Consider the following 20,832-nt stretch of genomic DNA (forward strand, 5'->3'; position numbering starts at 1 on the left):
TTTCTAAATATGTACTTCTTTTCTTATATACTTGTTTCTCATCTATTTAAAAAGATAGGATCTTATTAATGAATGAAATTCCTTTTGAGCTTTTCTTTCAACATGATATCAGAGCGGTTGCGGCACCCTCTCCACAACCCTAGCCTCTGCCGCCCCTCCTTCCTCCACAACAGGCCACAGCAACCCTTGCCGCAACAACCCCTCCTCTTCTCCGGCAACCTTCAAAGCCCTAGCCGCACCAAGGTTCCAACTCCCTTCTCAAAAATCTTACCTGTCTCCTCCCTTCTCAAAGCTTTTTAAACCACCGCCGCCGTCACTTCCCATGTCCTCGTCAGCCTTCTTCATCACCCTCTTCCTCCACGTTAGAGATCTCTGGCGACAGTTGCCTTTGGTTCTTGCTAGAATCCTAGCCGCCACCTAGGACTTCAGATTTTTGTCCTTGCTGGATCTTTACTACTGCAGTCTTGAAATCAATATATTCATACTATAGCAATCCATCCTTTGCCATCTTGGAGGTCTAATTAATATTTCTGTTCACTGTTTGCTGAAATCTGCTTGTGATTCTACAAGATTGGCTAAGAGACCCTCTATGCATCCCGAGGAGCAATCTGTTCTTAGACAAATCAACATAGGTTCCTTTCTATGCCATGCAAAAGTCCTTTGGCTGTCTTGCTGACTATCTACTAATCACAGAAGCAGTACATTGCTCATGATTTCTCTGGCTACCATGTAAGATATCTTCCTTTCCTCTTTTACTATCTGGTCATTTGATTGTTTCTATCCTCCTCTCTGGCTACTATGGCGTCCTTAAATTATGACAACAAACAACTTTCGATACTTCTAACCTCCAGTTCTGACACTGTGATAAAGAATTTAACAGTGACTACGGTAAAGCTCAATGGCACTACTTTTTCTGGATCCAATCATTCAAACTATTTATTGGTGTCCATGAAAGGCGCAACACCTGACTGAAGATCCTCCAAATTCCAAAGATCCTATGACAACTGGCTGGCTAATGACTATTGTGTTATGTCATGGTTGTTGAATAGCACAGAGGAAAAAGTTAGTGCTGGTGTCATGTTCCTGAAGACGGCTAAACAAATATAGGACACCCTCAAAGAGATGCTATGATAAACAAGACCATCATAACACTATTCACTCTATCATCCAAATAGTTAGTTGACATTTTGACTAAATCTCTATCTTTTGATATATTCAACTCTCTGTGTAACAAGCTGAGCATGTTTGATATATATGCTCCAACTTGAGAGGGTGTTAGAATTATGCTTATTTAATAATCCTTATATAGGAAGGACATATTTAGTATGTCTCTAAGCTTAGCATATCTCGAAACATGGTATGTACTTGCCTTCCAAATTTGTACTTCTTTCCTTATGTACTTGTTTATTATCTATTTTAAAAGATGGGATCTCATTAATGAATGGAATTCCTTTGGAACTTTTCCTTTCAACAATTGCAAATATTTCTACCAATGTTCTAGACTTAGATGTCGGATTCTCTATTCAAGATGGTTGTTCCCTTGGACAACTGAGGGCCAGGCATTAATCTTGATGGAGGTGAATCATCATTAAAGACTGAAGGTTAACGACTTAACACAAAATCAACTTTTCCTATTGCTATCAAGGTCATCTCAAGCCATAAGTGTCAGTTCTTAAGGCTACTCCCTGATGGCAACCCCAAGAAGAGCAATGGCAGATTGTGCATAGGCATGAAAATTTAGTTCTGTATATAAGCTACCTAATAAATTAATGATAGGACCAATATTTCTCAACATTGACCATACCTTTCTTTCTTCCTCAATCTCTTGGTTTGGCTGGTTGACTATTGAATATGATCAACTAAGAAGAATTTGAAAAAGAAAAGGAATTGGGATCTTGTACCTTGAAAGTTGAATGGATTCAAAAATCTAGCATTTTACCGAGCTTCACTGTTAGCCCCCATTCACTTGATCTATTCTTCCTAGTCACCAGAACAATGAGGCAAAGTAGAAAGCTTTTGGTCTTGGCCAGTCCACTCAAGAGAATCTATCTGTGCCTAGAGTGATTCACCTCCAAGAATGCAAATGTTGCCTAGGCCAATTATGGGATAAACATTCTAAGGCAAAGACCACAAGGCTGAAGTCAAGGGATTGCATGAGTTCATCTTACTTCAACATTGTTACAGCAAGGACCATGTTTATATCTAATGGAAGATTGAGAGAAGACTAGAGACAATAGAAATCAAGCTCCAGAAATCTAGGATTTTAGATTGAGGATGAGCAAGACACATTGAAGATGAAGATAAGGGTAAAGGCAAAAAAAGAAGTGTACATAAAGCAGAATTCTAACAACATTAGAACTATTGTTATGAATATTTTCAAAATATCCTACTGAAACCCAACAAGAAAAAGATTATTTGGAAGGAAAAATGGCAGCGTTGGCTAACTGTTGCAATTAAATAATTCCAATGACTATAGTGGTTTTAGACTATGAAAAGTTCAACAATATAAATATCCAAAGAGGGGGGCATATGTTCCCCCTTACCATTAGAACAAAAAGAAATAAGGCCACATGTCAAATGATAATTGTGATCATATCACCATAAACTTCTAGGTCAACTACTGGATGTCATGTACTTCTTAAAGTTGCTCATTTTAGAAGAATGGTTATCCGCAAAGAAGGCATGGGGCACAAGTTGAACTTCAAGGAGGTTAGCTCTTCTAACTAATTCACCATTGCAAGTATTACCTGAGAGCAACTGCTTAAGTAATGGTTACTGCAGTGAATTAGGTATAAAAGGAAAGTCTGGAACGAAGACAATCTCTCTTGCACATACTTTCAGGGCCACAGAGCAACTGCCATATCAAGCTTCATCCTAAACAAAACCCATGTACCTTATGACTAGGAACTTGTGCCTGATGGAAAGGTCTAACCTGCCCTAAAACTTGTAAATAGACTAGTGAATCTCGAACTGTTTACTTGTATGCCAAATAGTTTGTCAATTCAATTAATTCAATTAGGTTCAATCTCTTGCAGTTTATTACCCTTATCTTGTTTTCTGATTTTATATTTTATTTTGCCTTTGGCTTCCACTAGAAAAGATAGTCCTGTTTGAGGTAACAAACATATATCAACCTATCACTCTGGATTTCTATTTCTCAAGAAGCTCATAAACTTCTTTATCCATATACAAAATTTTGAAACATGTTACCCTTCACATTTTAATATGTAATATGCGTGCACCTTATTATATATAATGAAATGCAACAAAAAAAGGCAACAGATTAGTAACAAAGTTCACAAATTGCTTTCTTAACATTAATTTCTTCTTAAAAATAATCCTAAATTGAATGGTTTTTAAACATGGTGCAAGTGCATACAGTGCCTTGAAGGAGGCAGTCAACAGCAGTGTTGAAAACTTGAAATATAATAATTTGACTACATAATCTTCAATAGTTTCTCTCAAGCTGAAGCAATAAAGAAATGAAGCTTAGAAAGCAAATCTAAACAGTTCGACTCATCAACAGATCATAATATGTTGATTCCACTCACTATATGATGGATCAACTTGACTCAAACATTTCATCTGAATAAAATAGCTTATCAACCAGAGCAATTTATATTAACATTCATACTAGCTTTATTTTTTTTTCTTAAATATTTGAGCAAGAAATTATACAATTTCACTTTCAATGTTACAAATTTCAATCAACAAATATATAATGCCATAATGCAGACCAACTACCTTAATACATAAGCACACTTTGCATGGAAGAGGCCATGTACTTTTATAGCTTTCTTCTTTCAGGAGCACCTTTCAGATTCGAATCATTGATGCCGCCGGTGAGAAACAATTATTCACTTGTTTCAAATATGCACCAAGTAGAGGTGATTAGGTATGTTATTTGCAAATGCAAATTTGCAAATATGTGCCTTGAGATAGGATGAAACTTAAGTGGGAACATTAGAAACAGTCCAAAAGTTTTTAAATTTAGCCAAAATTCAAAATAGGGGGCATGATACAACTTTATGGGGAGTATGGTGGACTGAGAAGTTGGAGCATAGTTGAAATTGCGAGCAAGTGATATGCAGAAAAGTTTCTGCTACCTTGGATGGAGACAAAGAAAGGGATGTCTACAACATGTTGAAAGCAGGATGGATATAGCAAATAAATGACAACGCATTATACAATCATCAAAAAACAAATTGGAAATCAAAGAATAGTGATCCATATATTTGTTGTTAGAATAAAACAAATATAAATGCATAAGATAAGCTTAGAATAAATAAAGATGCTAAGGCAAATGTTTGTTAAAATCAGCACTTCAGGAGTGATTCACCTAAAATCAAGATCTTCAAACGAGGCTTAGAATTAAAACTAAAGAAACAAAGGAAATGGAGATATAGACTTTATAAGGAGGGGATCTCATAGTTGAAGGGTAAGAAGATCACGGTGTTAATGGTCAAGCAAACTTTAAACTCCAAATGTTCGTCCCTATATAAGAATCAAATTGCAATTGACCTATATCTGCTTGATAACAACATCAATTATTTGTGTTGGTATCAAGCATCTTGATGGACAGCTTGACCGATGACTCATTATAATGCAAGTTTTTCAGACTTCTTTGAAGAAGCGCAACAGAACTTAATCTGACTCAACTTTCAATAATAATCTACTAAATGTTGCTAGCTCAAAATCAGTTCAAACCAATGATGGTATAAACATGATGTCGGTAGGGTCAGAGCATGAAATGCCACTATTTTGTCCATGATATCCAAATTCCAGAGTGCCTCAAAAGACTGCAAAAAGTCAAAAACCTCATTCTTCCACAGTTGACATTATTTGAGATCAGGTTGCAGCACTTTGGATGGCACTCCAAAAATCACAAAGATGAAAAGAAAGTGAAGAAAGTACTTCCTATTCTAAGTAAAATGACGAGTTCAAAAAAAAAAATGATAAACATTGACATCACATGATATTTTACTTCTAGACTGTGTAAGAGAGGAATAAGTTATAATCTTTTCACATACACATGTATCACGCGCACACACAAAAAAGAAAAAAAAAAGTGGGGAAGACTAAGATATGAGTTAGTAATATTGCCGTTGCACTTTGCATCAAACAATGCCTAAACCAGAGATAAGCCAGATGAGCACGAGATGCCACATAAATCACTATGAAATGAAAAAATGGCAACTCAGTGACCAAGGCAACAGCAAAGATCAGTTGATATTGTTTCAAGAAATACCAAATAATTGAGCGAAACATAAGATTAAGATATCCACGCATCCAGAATAGGCTTGATGAGCTCAATGCAAGCAACAAGGAACACAGAAATCATTACATAAATGCACACCTAAAATCACAAGACTATAACTAATGTAGAGGTGAAGTAAGTTGTGCCTGGTCATCTCCAATAACACAAAGCAGAAGAATCTGGAATGACTGATAGTGGTGCATAAAAATTGCATTAACATGCTTGCTGATAACAAGGGAGACAAAATAATTTCCTCAGTACCTCACCAACAACCTATGCAAAACCATACAGTCTGTACAAGACAACAATAACGAAAAGGTGGATGAAACTACATGAGAGCCAGAAACAAGCCTCATCATGATGAAGTACGATTTTTTGATTATTCAGAATCCACATCAGATTGAACTGAAGGCCATATCACCAATTGGACCATTCAAACTAAAAACATATCAATTCAGTGTTTTATATTGACTCAGATTATATACAAATATAACAAAAAAAAATCTTGAAACATGTAATTTGTAGAAAATTAAGGGTCAAGAGTAAATGAGAAGTGGAGGTATAAATTTAAGAGTGACACAGCACTGGATCATGCAAAGAGCAAATTGTACTCTTTGCAGCTGTTCATCGCATGTTTTAAGCAGTTCCAAGTTAAAAATATCAAAATTATCAAACATTGGAAGAAAAAAAAAAACTTAAAAATTATGTTTCGCATCATCATACAACAAGATCTACCATTTTAATGCATAATAATCAAAATTCTTCAGACATTTGAGTTTAAACCCAACAAAGCCAAGCTCAAAACTCATTAAGCTAATTTTTGGTGGGCCAGCTACAAAAACATATTCTCAATTACTTGTAAAATATCTGAGAGTGCCTGAACATATATCAAACTTTTGAATTTTCTTAAGCTTCTTGAAGTCAGACACTCAAATGATTCTAATTCAAAACTGGCAACATTTGAGAATAATGCTAAGAAAACTCTTCTCAAAAATTGAAAAATTATAACCCATGAGTAAGCTCCTTAGTCTTGAGCCTTGACTAAATGAAACAAAGAAATAATCCAAAAAATTAAACCAAAATAAACATAGAAATGAATAAATAACCATAAATATCTCTAATCACTAAAAAAATAAAATTAGCAGTCGACCTCCACTGCCGTTTGCCAAAACCACTAACCCAAAAAAAATTCAATTTGGCCCAAAATGATGATCTAAAATCAAATTTCCGCCAAACATAAAATCTTTAAATGGGACTCCAAGACATGTTCCAGTTGAGATAGCAAAGGATGCATTCTACTGCTTGATGATGAGATACCTAAGGCAGAAGAAGAATGATGCATCTTATTTACATCATAACTGATGAATATTGTATCTTATTTAAAGCAGAACATATGTCCAATCTAGTAAAGGATAGATACTGTAATCCACCAAGCACACTTTAGATACTGCAGGATCCCAGAAAGATCCACTTCATAAAAGCAAATGCTCAAATAACTAAATCTAGTGAAATAGGCATGGATATGAAGTTCAAACTTATTAAGTTACATCAATATATTTAGATTGATAAAGAACATAATAAAAACACCCAAAAAGTTACACTGAGAAAAATTGAGTTTTACATTAATTATTTGATGTCTTCTCAAAAACATTGATTCTTTGATTAAGTTTCACTTATGATGGGATATTTAACCATTCATTTCAAATTTGATGACATACAACATAAATAAATAATATGGTAAGATTTCAAGCAAAAACACAAAAACAATAGTCATCAACTTGGATTCTTGGATACATGCTATTTAAAAGCATTGAAGATTCATCCAAACAGTGTCTAAGATCATGTTTAAAACCACTAAAGCTCTTTTCAGCAAACAAACGTCAGTAGATCGATCATGTTGATAGAAACCACATCCTTATTCCTAAAGACTTCATTTTTTACTCTACCATCAAGGATTCAGGTCCCAACGGGACGTCCGGCGAGACATCGGGATAGGATACCATCTTATATGTCAGGACAAGACTGTCCCACTAGAATCCCAGCATCTAATCGGGACATCTTAGAACATCCTTTGTCCCAAATTTTGAGACAAGGCGAGATGGCGGTGCGTCCCGTTCCATAAAAAAATTGAAACAGCCCCGTGCCGTGGGATTTAAAACCTTGCCTACCATGGAGAAAGGCCTCTTTTTCTTCATTATTAAATTGAAGGAGAGGTCAATATTAAATCACTACAAGAGCAAGTGTGAGTCCAGTGTTACTCGGATTGCTCATTGGACACTGGACCAAAGGAATTAGAATAGTAAACCATACATTCTCAATCTATGTAGCAATTAGATAAGTTTTTCATATATAGAAAAATGCCGGTTGTATATTTCATTTGAAATATCTGATTGCAGCCAACACCAATGCTTATGGAGGGGCAAGGCACAGTAGGTCAAGCAGGATTGTCATACATTATTGTCATTTCATCTGCATGACCTGCACCAGTTGACAAACTTGTTTGTTTATGCATATTGGTACTTACACTTTTGCCAGTTGTGACACATTGATTAGCTCTAGAAGAATGTAGATCCAGATGCCTTTCATCTTAAAGCAACTCAAAGTTCTTTGAACAAATAAGTCGAAAAGAAGGATACAAAAGATCATGCCAATATTGTTTGTGGGGCTAAATTTATTCAGATTGTTGAGAAAATGTAAATTATCACCTAATGTGACACAAAATGAATGATACAGAAGATTAAAGGTTTAGAACAATTATTTGGGAGATTTGTAATATTGGTCTTCCGAAATGAGGTTATTAATTAGTTTTTCATTCAAAAAAATGACATGATTGGGGGATATAGACATTGTCACTTGCTAAGAACAGACCAAAACTGAACTAGGGATTCTTCCTTGCACAATTTCCACATTCTTGGCTGGAGAAATTAGGGGCATTCTTTTCTCAACCCCTCACCCAAAAAAAAAAGGAGAAAAAGTTGAATCTTGCATCGACTTGTGTGTAGATGCATGCAGTTGTGTCTTACTTAGAAGATAAATAATTCTCTTTCAAAATAATCACATTTACAATTTTGAAAAAGAAAGCATTGAAACCTGTTTTCCCCTATTTGACTCACTGATTCATGATAGATATTGAGATCTCAAACTTCAGGCAAGATCCAAACTTGAATTAAGAGAGAAATGGTTAAGTAGGCTAGAAGTAACATATAATGTAAACTGGCTTCTACAGCCAACGTCCAGTTATAGTATCCATATGAATGCCGGTTTTGAATTGGGCTTAGCCAGGATGATTGCACCTAATCATGGTGAAGGCACATATTGGGTCTATATCCACGTTGGAAGCCAACCCAGTCACCCAAACAAAATTGAGGACAATCCCGTGTGCAGTGGCTGCATGCAGTGAAAGCAAATTGGCAAGGCCAAAAATAGCCAAGAACCAAACCCAATACTAATAGAGCCTTGTCTGGCCATTGCTGGTCAAGGGGAAAAAAAACCAAACCAAAACCATGAAGCCCTTAGCTAGCCTTGTTGGTCAAGGAAAGAACTAAGGCTTTGAACAGCTTAATTGAACCCCATGTTTCCTTCTCCAATTCATCTTTGTTCACTTCAGTTATAGTACATTTCCTTCTCCAAATCATCTTCGAACAGCTTAATTGAACCCCATGTATTCTGATTTTATTAGAAGTCATGTTAGGAGACTTTTGGGCATTAGGAAGTATCAGCTCTTTTAGCTGATTTAGTTCAGATGCCATAAACTCCCAAAAATGTCTAGTTTATGCAATAAAATCATCTTGGATATTATCCTTTTAAAGAATCAAAAAGGAGTCATCATATCATAATTTTAAAAAGCAATAAAGGAATCAAACAGGAAAAATAACAAGTGCTTAACTTTCCACTTTAAGTATAGATCTTAGTTGGCTACTTATGTTTAGCATAGAATTTGAGTGCCAGTTGGCATAGGCATGAGATGCTGCGTGCAACACACTGGCATGTTATCATTTGCATGCCAATACTTGGATGTTGCAACTCTAGCATATGCCAGGCGTGCCAAGCACTGGCATGGCATAAATCACAAACCGAGCTAGTCCTATGCTGGCATGCCACCAGCAAAAGGCATTTAACTCGTGCTGTTTAGCATATTTCTTATACAAAAAGTCATCATTGGATTTATCAAGCGGCTGCATGAACCTATTTAAAGGAGGAAAGAGTAGCTGTTTATGAAGAATATTGAGTATTACTTGAATAAGAAAGAAAACTAGGATCATGATGGCCTTTTCATCCCCTCACATGCTTATCCTACTCTCTACCAGCTCCCTTTTCTCTCATCTCTCTCCTGTTTAAGCTCCTCCCCTTCCTCTTTCAGTGTAATTGAGCTAAAGATGTTCAAAGCAGACAAAAGGGGATAAAATCTCAGACGTTAAACAGATCCAATTGCCTCTTTAATTCACATTGCTTCATATACTACTACTTTGACACCATTATGCAACAACCTCAAGGCAACTACAGCAATCTGTTGGCAGTAATTGGTGCTACAATTAGGTCAAAAAAAAATCTAAAATTGATACCAGCTAAAGTTCGTCAACAAGCAGCAGTCCTTTGCACCCTCGGCTGAATCAACCGGGGCAGGTGTGATCTCATTAGATGTGGTTAGGTCTCAATGCATAGTGTTTATATCCAGAACACCAAAAATTTCAGTAAGTCCAGGTTAAGATTTTCTTTCTGATATATTTCAGCTGTCTTGTGGCAACAGAAGTCTGGTTGCACTATATCATAAAACCTATTTCCATTCAAAATATTCAACGAAAAATTTAAGCACGATAATTCTCTATAGGGATATGTACATAAGAGAAAGACCCAACTCAGTATCTATGTAACAATTTGTATTCTAAAGTTTAGAGTATTAGAATTCTTTTGCAGACAGCAGTCCAAATTCTGATAGGTTTCTGGATCTATTGCTCATTATTAGCTTTTTGTTCTTTTGTTGTACATCAGACTCCATTTTGCTGATTTATGGTTGTTTCATTAACTTGGAAGTCATATGTAAAGTTGGGTTGCACAAACAGCAGTCCATATTGTTCCTTGGTGGTGCCACAAGTTTCTGACTTGAGCTAGAAATATGCTGAATTTTGCTGAGACTTTTAGAGATTCATGGCTTCCCTTTGCTGGCATATCTTTCTTATTTGGATGAAAGTCAAAGCACCATGTAATATCATAATCTGACATTACCAGTTATTTCATCAATGCAGTACATAAAAACCAACTAAAAAAACAGGAACCTGTGAGCCATATTGATGTTGTGTAGATATGAGTGATGATTGAACAAGTTATCTTAATCAAGCAAAATTTAACGAGTAGCAACATAGTTTTCTATACCGCCCAGTATGGGGCATACAGTGCCATACTAATACCGAATCGGTACAGTGTCTCCTACCATACCAACACTCAGTCCGCTATCTCGTTCTGTACCAAACCACGCATCGATATTGTAATAGAATGGTACCAATACGGAGTCCTGTACCGAGACGGCAAACCTTGAGTGGCAAAAGAGCAATAGATTATATGAAGGCACTGTAAGATAGATGCAACTTCAATGTCCTGCACAAACAGGAACCTCCTTATTGATATTGTGTAGATATGAGTGAAGATTGTCTTAAACACGCAAAATTTTAGTAAAGAAGCAAAAGATTATGTGAAGGCGCTATAAGATGGATGCAACTTTGATGTCCTAGATCTTATGGATGAACATACTGGCAAACACCAGTGAGCAGTTCTGCCAGTTCATGAATTGTAACCAACACCAATGCTTCAAGAATTGCCTCAACATGCTGTAACAGAATTAGTTATTTCTAATTTAAAGACAATCAAGTGTACAAATAATTACAAGAAATTCTAAGTCTTTAATGAACCAATAGCTGATGAGGATTCTTACATACAATGCCAAGTGAGGGAACCAATTTTGAGGATGAACAATGAATAGAAGTTATCCTTGAGGAATATTTTTGGTGAAACTCTAATGGATGACAAACTGAAACCAACTAATAACAATCTATGATGGAATACCTAACTAAAGGTATCAACCTTTTATAATAATGTCATAGGAAGTGGAAAAAATCATTCACATATATATTTCAAGAAAAAAGTGAAGATTTTTATATTAAATTATTTATGCATCAGACTTGGAAGAAGGTCAATGCAGTTTGCAACTCCATCCAAGAAAATAAAATTATTGTTAAACAAGATTCCCCCACTACTGACATTTGAAATGATCTAGATATGCAGCCTAAATCAACTTACTCACCCAAATCTATCTTCAAAGATTAGCTACAAATGCTACAATTTGTTGCATATGCATCTAATTCAAGATCAAATGAGGATTAGACTCCAAATTGCTCGAGTTAAAATCCATTTTGGGATGAACACCTTTACAGCAGGAAGGTACATATATCTTACGAGACACATTAAAGGACTGTGCAGTTCCAAGAGAACAAGTAACTAAAAAGGCTTAAGTCCAAGTAGTTCTTCAGAATTCAGAGTAGGGTACTACTACAGATCAAAGGGAATGGCTGCCCATAAACCTACACAAGTTTAATGCTTCCAGTGTCTTTAAATTCATAAGCTCAGTTGGGATAATTGATTTTTCTATCATAATAATAGACAAACCTTTAAGCAACTGTTTAGTGGAGATCAACTGATTCTAACCAAATCATCACATTACTTGCTAGTGTCAGACCCTTCCAGACCTCACTGAATCAATGCAAGAGACCCTCTATCATGCAGATAATTTGAAGATGTTTTTAACAGTTACAATTTTGCTAGGACGTAGCTTAGATCAGATATTTAGAGTATCATTTATTTAGTCAAATGACCAGTTATGATAGAAGTGATTTCATTTATTCCTAGGCTAGGTTCTGACAAGTCATTCAAATTTTGAGAGAAGGGGAAATATCGGGAGATACCAAAGCACAAATATGGTAGAAATTCAAATCCAGTAATCTTAAGTGATGTTTTATCAGGTTTGGACTCAAAATAAGGAACTTTTGATCATCCAGATTTGGTATAAAACATAAGCAGTATCATTTGGTGAAAGATAAGCTCAAATTTGGATTTGGTATAAAACATAAGCAATATCATTTGGTGAAAGATAAGCTCAAATTTGGTAGCCTGAGAATCAAGGCCCTTATGCCATTCAAATAAAGGATAAACAAAATTACAGAGAGATTTTAATAAAGTTAACCCAACACAGGCAGTGGCATTGGACCCAGGAAGGCGCCTCAAGTCATCCAGATTGTGGGTGAATCAAATAAGTAACAGAGTTTAGTGATATCTAAGCCCCAATTTAGTTGGTACAATAACCAGAATCCTTACAGATCCAAACAGTATACGTATGAGGAGCAAAATTTGGTGGTTTCCAAACTTCATGGTTGTTACAGGAAAAGGTTCCAAAACTGTAAGTAATTCAAATCGGGCATGTACCACCGATTTACGTATTGGTTACATAGCACATGTTCGCGCACACATCATTCAGTGCAGAAGCCAATCAACATGCTGGCACATATGTCATTCAGTGCAGAAGCCTATCAACAAACAAAAATAGGCTCTATTTAAATCAAGTACACAAAAAATAGACTAATACATGCCACGTTCACCTGTGTTAGGTGCCAATACTAACTTGGTAGAGCAGCGACTGAAACAATGGCATGGACTAGGGGTGGCAAAAATCAACCCGACCCAAAAAACTCAACACGACCTGAGCCTATTTGGGTCAAAGAGTCTTTGTTTTTTTTTTTTAAAGTTATCATTGGGTATGGCTCAGATTTTCTGACCTGAACTTTAAACGGGTTGGGTATCAGTCAAAGTTCACCCAACTCAGGTCATGAGGGTAGTATTCTATTTTGGGTCCAAATAGTTTAGGTTCGGTTGAGTCATGATCTTGGATAAGAATTTTTTAAGTGATTGGTCTTTTTCTTCACATCAGTTGCTCAATCCATTTTGGAAATTAGCTGGAAAGAATTGTGATTTAGATTTGATAGATTAGCATATGTTTATTAGGGTTTGAGCTTTACCAAATAAACTAGGTCACAGTCAAATGGGTGACCTGAACTAACTGGTGGGTGGGTATTTGGGTCAAGAAGTCTTGACCAAATATCTGGTCAAGTCAGGTATGAGTCAAGGTTTTGTATATTGCTGTCTTTACTAGACGTGACCGGACTTGACTCATTGCCGCCTAATATGGACCAGCAGAGGGATCGCATTAGGTTGTTTGTGAATTCTACCATAACATGTTCCAAAATCTAAAGCTAAATTTTAGAGATCATAGAGGAAAATTTTAATGATCTGGTCTATAGAGTCCAGATATGGCATAGGTACAAGGACCAAATCCATAACAAATCCATACTTTATGAAGTATGTAAAGGACAAGTGTTCATGCCCAAATTTTTTACAGATTCAAAATCCACAAATCTAGAATGATCTGACTCAGTTACAGGCAGGAGGGTGAGATTTGTTGTACCAAAGGCTATATATGGATTCATGTCTAAAACCTTTGAATATTCCTAAGCAAGTGTTCATCAAATAGTGCCATGATTTTCCAGTACCAAAGCCTAAATTTAGTTTCTACTAAGGTCCAAGAAAGGGTGCTACAATAAACATACAACTGGGCCAAGGTCGTGAAAACAATCCAAGGCCTAACAACTTAGTCGGACTTTCAAAAAATAACATAAACTCGATAATTTGCAGCTAGCCAACTAGGCCACAAAGGCTAATTTCTTATAAACTAATCATCCACTTTGGCCAAAAAAATTATTAAGCAGGCTTTAGTAAGCATCTTTGCTTCTTATCTTGGTCAAGCTCAATGTAAGGGGAGGGTCCATTAAGCATGTCTTTCTGAAGTAACTAGCCAGTTATTGACCCAATGTTGCGAACAAGCCCCAGCACTAAGCTATTTGATTAAATGAAAAAAACTGGCTCTAAAGAATATACCAATATTAAGTAACTCTTACGATATCTTTGTAAGGCCATTTTGATTTAATATATTTGCACAGAATTCTTGCTGCATGCTCCAATAGGCATCATATCTGAGTATATAGTTCAAGCATAATTCATGCAAAGGATTTAATGTGCAATACAATAGCCCAAAAAGTGGCCCCAGTTTCCTGGAAAGCATAAACAAGGCTTTCTCATCAAGCTGAAGGGAATAAAACTGATACTTTATCAAGCAGGCCCAACAGGTCATCCATCATGTTGAGTTTTGTTTGTCTAACAATAGTCATTGTCGATGAACTGCATCTAAGGGCTTTATGTTGACTTGAATGGTTTAATAGGAGTTCTCATTCAAGAAAAACAAGCCCCTAAAGGCACTACATCAGCTAACATGCCTGACAATGGCCATCACCTCATAACAAAAACCTCTACAGGCTTGTTCACATAGGACCTTAAGGTTTTGTAATAAACATAGACACTCATCAAACTCTACATTAGAAGCAATCCACAATGCTTAAGATCAGAAACCAATTACAAGAATCCATCAGAAGACAGGAGAGAGAAGAAGTGTGTCCTGCTTCTTGTTCATGTACAATCAGGAAAGGAACCAATAGGTTCTTATAAAGCAGAATCCATAGGAACGAGACAGCAAGCACAATGCTTTGATCATCTCATAAACAAATAAATAGTTTTACCTAGATGCGTGGGACAAGTGCCCCAAGTGTCCAGGGGTCCCCCAGCATCTGATGGTTTAACCTTCAAAAATCTCAACACATGGAACCATTAATACAATAAAATATACAAATAAAAAATATATAATACTTAAAAAACTAGAGTAAGTTGACCATCCAATAGCAATTTTTGTTATAGAAAACTTACATTCATATCATAATTACATTATAAAAAAAAGGAATTACATGTGACATCACTTATGGGGTCTGAACACTTTAGAACCATTTAAGATTTGAAAATAGATGTGGCATTAATTGCAATATGGTGCTTTTCAGCACGGTACTCCAAATAGACATCCCAAGTATCAAACAATTTTAACTGACATAAGCAAGACAACCCTTTTCTGAGTGCCACGAAGTCTTGTGTCATGTGTCACATCAGGTTGTGCCATGTCCAAGTATCCAAAGTGTTCTCACTTCCAAGCATTAAAGTGTCCATGTAATGCAGGGAACCTGTAGGCATTAAGCCAAAAATTGAAGTGCCATGGAGTTCTATATCATGTTGGAAGTTGCATGAAATGATCTATAAAATGGCCTATAAGATATGGGTTCAAGAAGACCAGGTTCACATATTTCTTCCTTCAATGTATGGATAACCACATTCAGCAATTTTTAAGTTGATGATCACTGTTTTTCACAATATCCATTGACAATAGGAAACATGTCTGATCAATATTATGTTGGAGTGCTGAATCACGCTAACAGTCATATCTGTGCAGGATTTAGAATTTTTTTATCGATATTGAGCAAATATTCTCCATAATAGACTTCCGACTAACTATATGGAGACAAACAAGCCAATGTTTATAGAAATCTCCACCAGAAAAAAATCTCTCATCCATTAATTCCACCACAACAGCAATAAGCCAATAACAACAATAAATGATAAATAATAAATATCAAACTGTGCTTCAATGCACAAAAAACACATGCTTCCAATTGGATAACCAGGAAATAAAAGCCACATCAAATTCAGAGACAAATTAAGATGAAACCATGCTTCAATTTTTACCAAACATAATTTAAAAGATTGAAGGTGTTGGTTCAGAGTCAACAAGTCTATTTCATTATGTGCATCAATGCACATATACATGCGCTGAGGCTTTAATGCCCATATATCAAAGAGGAAAAGAAAAGCACTAAATGATCGATCCCTGTTGCATCCACCGGGGCTCAAAACACCTAACAGAGCACCAAACTAGGCAAAAAGTCATATTCACAAGGTAAGATAAGGAAATGACCTTTGTAAGTCATACTGACTCTAAAGTTGTATGTGTAAATTGCAAGTTTAAACAAATTACCTGGCTTAGAGCTGGAGTCTGTCCACTAGCTTTCGCTTGTTTGTACAATGGATCGAGTTTTAGTATCATTAGGTCCCATCCTTGGTAGAGCAGAGTCTTCAGGTTCCAAACATGCTGTAACAACTTCAGCAGGCTCCATTATTGTTGCAGCAGAATTATTAGGTGTCATACATGGCATAGCAGCATCATTTGGCATTGCAGCAGATTCAGGAAGTGCAATCCTTGGTGCATCACTGTTATTTGGCCCTATCTCTGGTGAAGCAGATTCATTAGGCACCATTTTCAGTAAAGCGAAGTCATTAGGCACCATCTTCAGTGCAGCAGAGCCTGTAAGTATCATCTTCGATGCAGCAAAGTCAGTAGCCACCATCTTTGGAGCAGCAGAGTCAGTGGCCACCATCTTTTCTGCAGCAGAGTCAGTCTCCATCTTATTAGGTGAATCAGAGTCATTACCCACTATCTGCAGTGGAGCAGAGACAGGAGGTGCCGTGCCTGATGCAGTAGAATCACCAGGCTCCATTTTAGGTGCAGAAAAGTTGGTACTTTCCATGTTCGGTTCAGCAAAGCTGTTAGGTGCCATGTTTGCAGCAAAATGATTAGCTTCCATGCTCACTGCAGCAAAGTCAGTAGGCGCCATGTCTGGTGCAGTGGAGTAATGAGGCTCCATGTATAGGTTGACACGGTCAATTGGTTCCATGTTTGATGCAGCACCATCAATAGCTACCATGTTAAGTGCACAGGATTCATTTGGCTCCATTGTCATGGTAGCAGAGCCATTAGCCTCTGATGTTGGTTCATCAGGATCAATAGGCTTCTCTTTTGCAGTAGAGTTATTATACCATGAGGATGGCTGCAATATGAGCAAAGAGAAGAAAGAACTTAAAACCAAAGATACATAATGAAGATTTGAGAGATGCGATCATTACCTGAACATGGTAATATACACATCAATGTAAGCTTCAACATAGACACTTCACTAATTCTTCCTTAGTTTCAAGTCAACTTTATATAAAAATTTCAGAAAATGTGCACTCACTGCAAAAGAATATGACATAGAAAAAACAAGGTAGTGACTCTATGCAGTTTGACATATTTTTCTTGGGAAGAGTAACTTGAGTTCATGCATCTTTGGTAGACAAAAGAAAACCGAATTTACACAACAAAATACGATCTGCATCTGATTTTTAAATTCACAAGTAGTTATAATATATTACAGAAAGAAATAAGTGAACATGAAATATTACAGAACATACTCCTTGCTACATAAAGATAAGAGGAAAAAATTGCACATTATGGATCATCCAAAGCAGCAAAGGTTTAGAACAAAACTTAAGGCGAACCAATAATAGTAAAAGCACATCTTCATTTCCCAGAAGAATTAAAAATCCTGAAAATTCAAGATAGCAAAAGAAATGTGCTCTTTCATATTCATTCAAATCTAACATAACATACAGATAGGAGGCCTTGTGAGATTAGCTTCGCATACCCTACTTCTCAAGGCCAAGTGTCCCTGAAATGCAAAATACAATTTCTGTAGGGCAAATTCCAGTTATAGCATTGGCAGCATCATAAACAACTGAGTGCAATAGCAGAGTCTCCGGCATAGGATGAAATTAAATATTGATCAGATCTAAACATGTGAATATTTAACTTGTACTAATGAAGCCTCCCAAAGATTATATGGTTGACATGTCACAATAAATTAGAACCATTAATCAATCCACATATTTTCCAAGAATTTGGTATCTCTGTTCTTATTACTGTTCTCAGCTAATATCTACAAAAGGTAGATCAAGCATTAAACATTTAGGGGATACATTGTGCCCTAGCTTGGCATGCTGAATATGTATCTGATCTCTTTGGGTCTAAAAAGGAACTCCATACCATCCCATCAACTGAAGTAATACTTGATGCCAAATTTCAGCTATTCAGAAAACCACCGAATTTAATGACACAGTTTTCAGGTTGCCATAGTCTTTGTATGTCAGAATATCAGGAGACGATTAAAGAATGTCAGAAAAGAAATGTAACAAAACTAGGAATACAATACAACTAGGCAAAAAGGAAATTAAGAGCAATAACAACGATGAACTAACCAAGGAGTAAACGTCTTTGATGGTTTGGCCAAGTGCAGAACACCCAATGCAGCACAGGTTGATATACAGATTCATTGACTAGGAAGGATCAAACTAATGACAGTATCATCAATACTTCCATTTCAACTCTTTGAACATGTGATGAAACCAAAGATGAAATAAGACTAGTTTCTGCTATCTTTGCATATCCTTTTGTAATTTCCCACTCATTATTTTCTTTTGTAGTATTCCCCCTTTCATAAAGTTTTCCTCAATAGACAACACCCGAATCTTTCCGGTATGGTGGTTTGAATCTTATTGGGTACAAGAGCAAAAGAATTCAAACTCCAAAACAGGACAACCTGATCAGGGTTCAGAAGCATATTGGCCTAATCATGGTCCAGCTATACTGATATGAAATGCTTCCGATAGTATACATGTATAACAGATGATCCATCATGCAATTATTTAATTGCATTATCTTCTGAGACAGCATGATATGCTCATAAAAAGCCCCACCTCCCCACACACAAAAAAGAGCATGCATTCAATATTTTGCATGTGAAATGTGAGCAACATCTGAATGCAGCAATTCAACCAGTAGAAGCAAATTAGGAGAAACACTGGTAATATTGGCATATCTAACCAGTCACCAAGATGAAAGGCAATTTTAGTTTTGATATTTTATTTTAGGTGCTATGAGGATTGCAGGTATTCACTTAGCCGTGACCAAGTCCGAGGGAGGTTGACAATTGTGTGACTGGATGTTCAACCATAGGTGGTATATCATCCAGCAAAACTAGGTAAGTAAAGATGCGTGGAACCAAGGTTCGCTATCTCGATGCCAAATCTGTACTTGTACCATCCTATTAGTGTCCGTACGTGGTCCCGTACAGTATGGTAGTGTCGGTATGGTACAATGTACTGGTATGACATGGCATGCCCCTGTACCCAAAACTTGGGTGGAACATTTACAAAGTTGTACAAGTGCACGCGTCTGCATGAAAACATTATGGTTACCATGCTAGTTTTTATTTGTAAAACCGAGCATGTTTTCCATAAGCAAAATATCACTTCACTGTCAAGGAGACAAGTATGATATGGTAGCCTTCTAAATTAAAACCATTACCATGGCTTCAACAATTATAATCAGAGTTTTCTTACTATAATTAGTTTACATATCTTCACCTCCATCTTTAACATTCACATCCTTTTGTACCTACACATTTATCTTCTCACTGGCTAAACTTGAAAATGGAATAATCACAAAATTCATAGCATTCACAATATGACATGCTCGTGCAGTTTATGAAGATACAGATGAGAAATTGTTCAAAAGAACAAAACACATCATCCATCATTCAAACATAAAGAACCTTAGAAATGGTTAAAATTATTGCATATCAAACATCTCTATGAATTCATATTACATACATAATATGCTACATACTTATACTTATACCGCGGGCGTGTAATACATACATACGCCAAGAAGCAACATCATCATAAGCAAAATTTAAGTATCCATCATCTAAGAGAGTGACCTTAATGATATAATTTTCAGGTAAAATGTGCTTTTGTGTAGAAATGAATTGCAATAATTCTTTAGCATCAATATATTCATAGGCCTATAGCTACGTGTGGTTGCTACATGCTGATTAACTACTCAGCAAACAGACCTAAAAAAAAACTTTTCAGCACTTCCAATGAGGACCACTTCATCATTATAATCATATGTTTCTTCTTCACAACCTTCTAAAATTAGAACGAGTTATTTATCTCCAATATCAACCTATATTTGCCTTTTTCCTGACAGTCACAGGGAGGGTAGTGTTAAGATACTCTCAACTCAACTAAGCCTTAATCCCAAAATAGTTGGGTTTGGCTACATGAATCCTTCTCCTCTATTCTGCTCTGTTTAGGGACACATTTTCTATAAGATGTAGCGATTTCAAATCCTTCCTTACTACTTTATCCCATGTAATTTTCAGTCAAATTTTATCCTTCCTTCCTTCTACATGTATCAAATCACTCCTTCATACCGGTGCATCCCTCAGCCTTCATTATACATGTCCAAACCATCTAAGCCATCCTCCTCTCAATTTGTCCTCAGTAAACATGCTACCTCCACCTTCCTACAAATGACTTCATTTCTTATTCCATCTTCTCTTAAGATAGCATAATGAAAAACTTCTAATGGTCATTTTCAACTTAGCGGTAAGAAAGGTCAACATTCTATGCATGATCAGGTTTTTATTGCAAACCTTTCTCCTTTTTAAATTCTTAAGTTCACAATGCTAGATGCCATCTTTGCAACGTTATTATCATTAAAACATTGCAAAGATGCCAATAGTATAAAACGGCCTATAGGATATTTGGTAAGTGTCAATTTTTTTTTACTTTGATTTGTAATCATCAAAGTAGAAGTCCAAGAATGGCAGGATTTATTGATGCCGATACATCCTTGCATCTTTCATAAGTCAAAAACATAT

At 36.2% G+C, this 20,832-nt stretch overlaps 1 protein-coding gene across 15 annotated transcripts in view; it reads right to left on the reverse strand.

The window, feature by feature from the left end:
* Nucleotides 1-20,832, reverse strand: part of LOC105032759 (inactive poly [ADP-ribose] polymerase RCD1) — a 50,736-nt gene that overhangs the window by 20,847 nt on the left and 9,057 nt on the right. For 3 of the 15 annotated variants that reach the window (XR_012139687.1, XR_012139686.1, XR_012139684.1), the window contains exons 7-9: nucleotides 17,752-17,775; nucleotides 16,266-17,115; nucleotides 14,929-14,989 (exon numbers count right to left, since the gene is read on the reverse strand). Coding sequence is in view for 9 of the 15 variants with exons in the window: in XM_073253859.1 (XP_073109960.1) it covers nucleotides 16,291-17,115; nucleotides 17,752-17,775 (849 nt within the window). In the remaining 6 variants the exon portion in view is untranslated. Of the gene's footprint in view, nucleotides 1-10,515; nucleotides 10,850-14,928; nucleotides 14,990-15,205; nucleotides 15,418-15,947; nucleotides 16,163-16,265; nucleotides 17,116-17,751; nucleotides 17,776-20,832 lie in introns of those variants that run through there. The other 12 variants (XM_073253855.1, XM_073253856.1, XM_073253857.1 and 9 more) reach the window with 8 other exon arrangements.

Source organism: Elaeis guineensis, chromosome 3, assembly GCF_000442705.2.
Source record: "Elaeis guineensis isolate ETL-2024a chromosome 3, EG11, whole genome shotgun sequence".
Taxonomy (NCBI): domain Eukaryota; kingdom Viridiplantae; phylum Streptophyta; class Magnoliopsida; order Arecales; family Arecaceae; genus Elaeis; species Elaeis guineensis.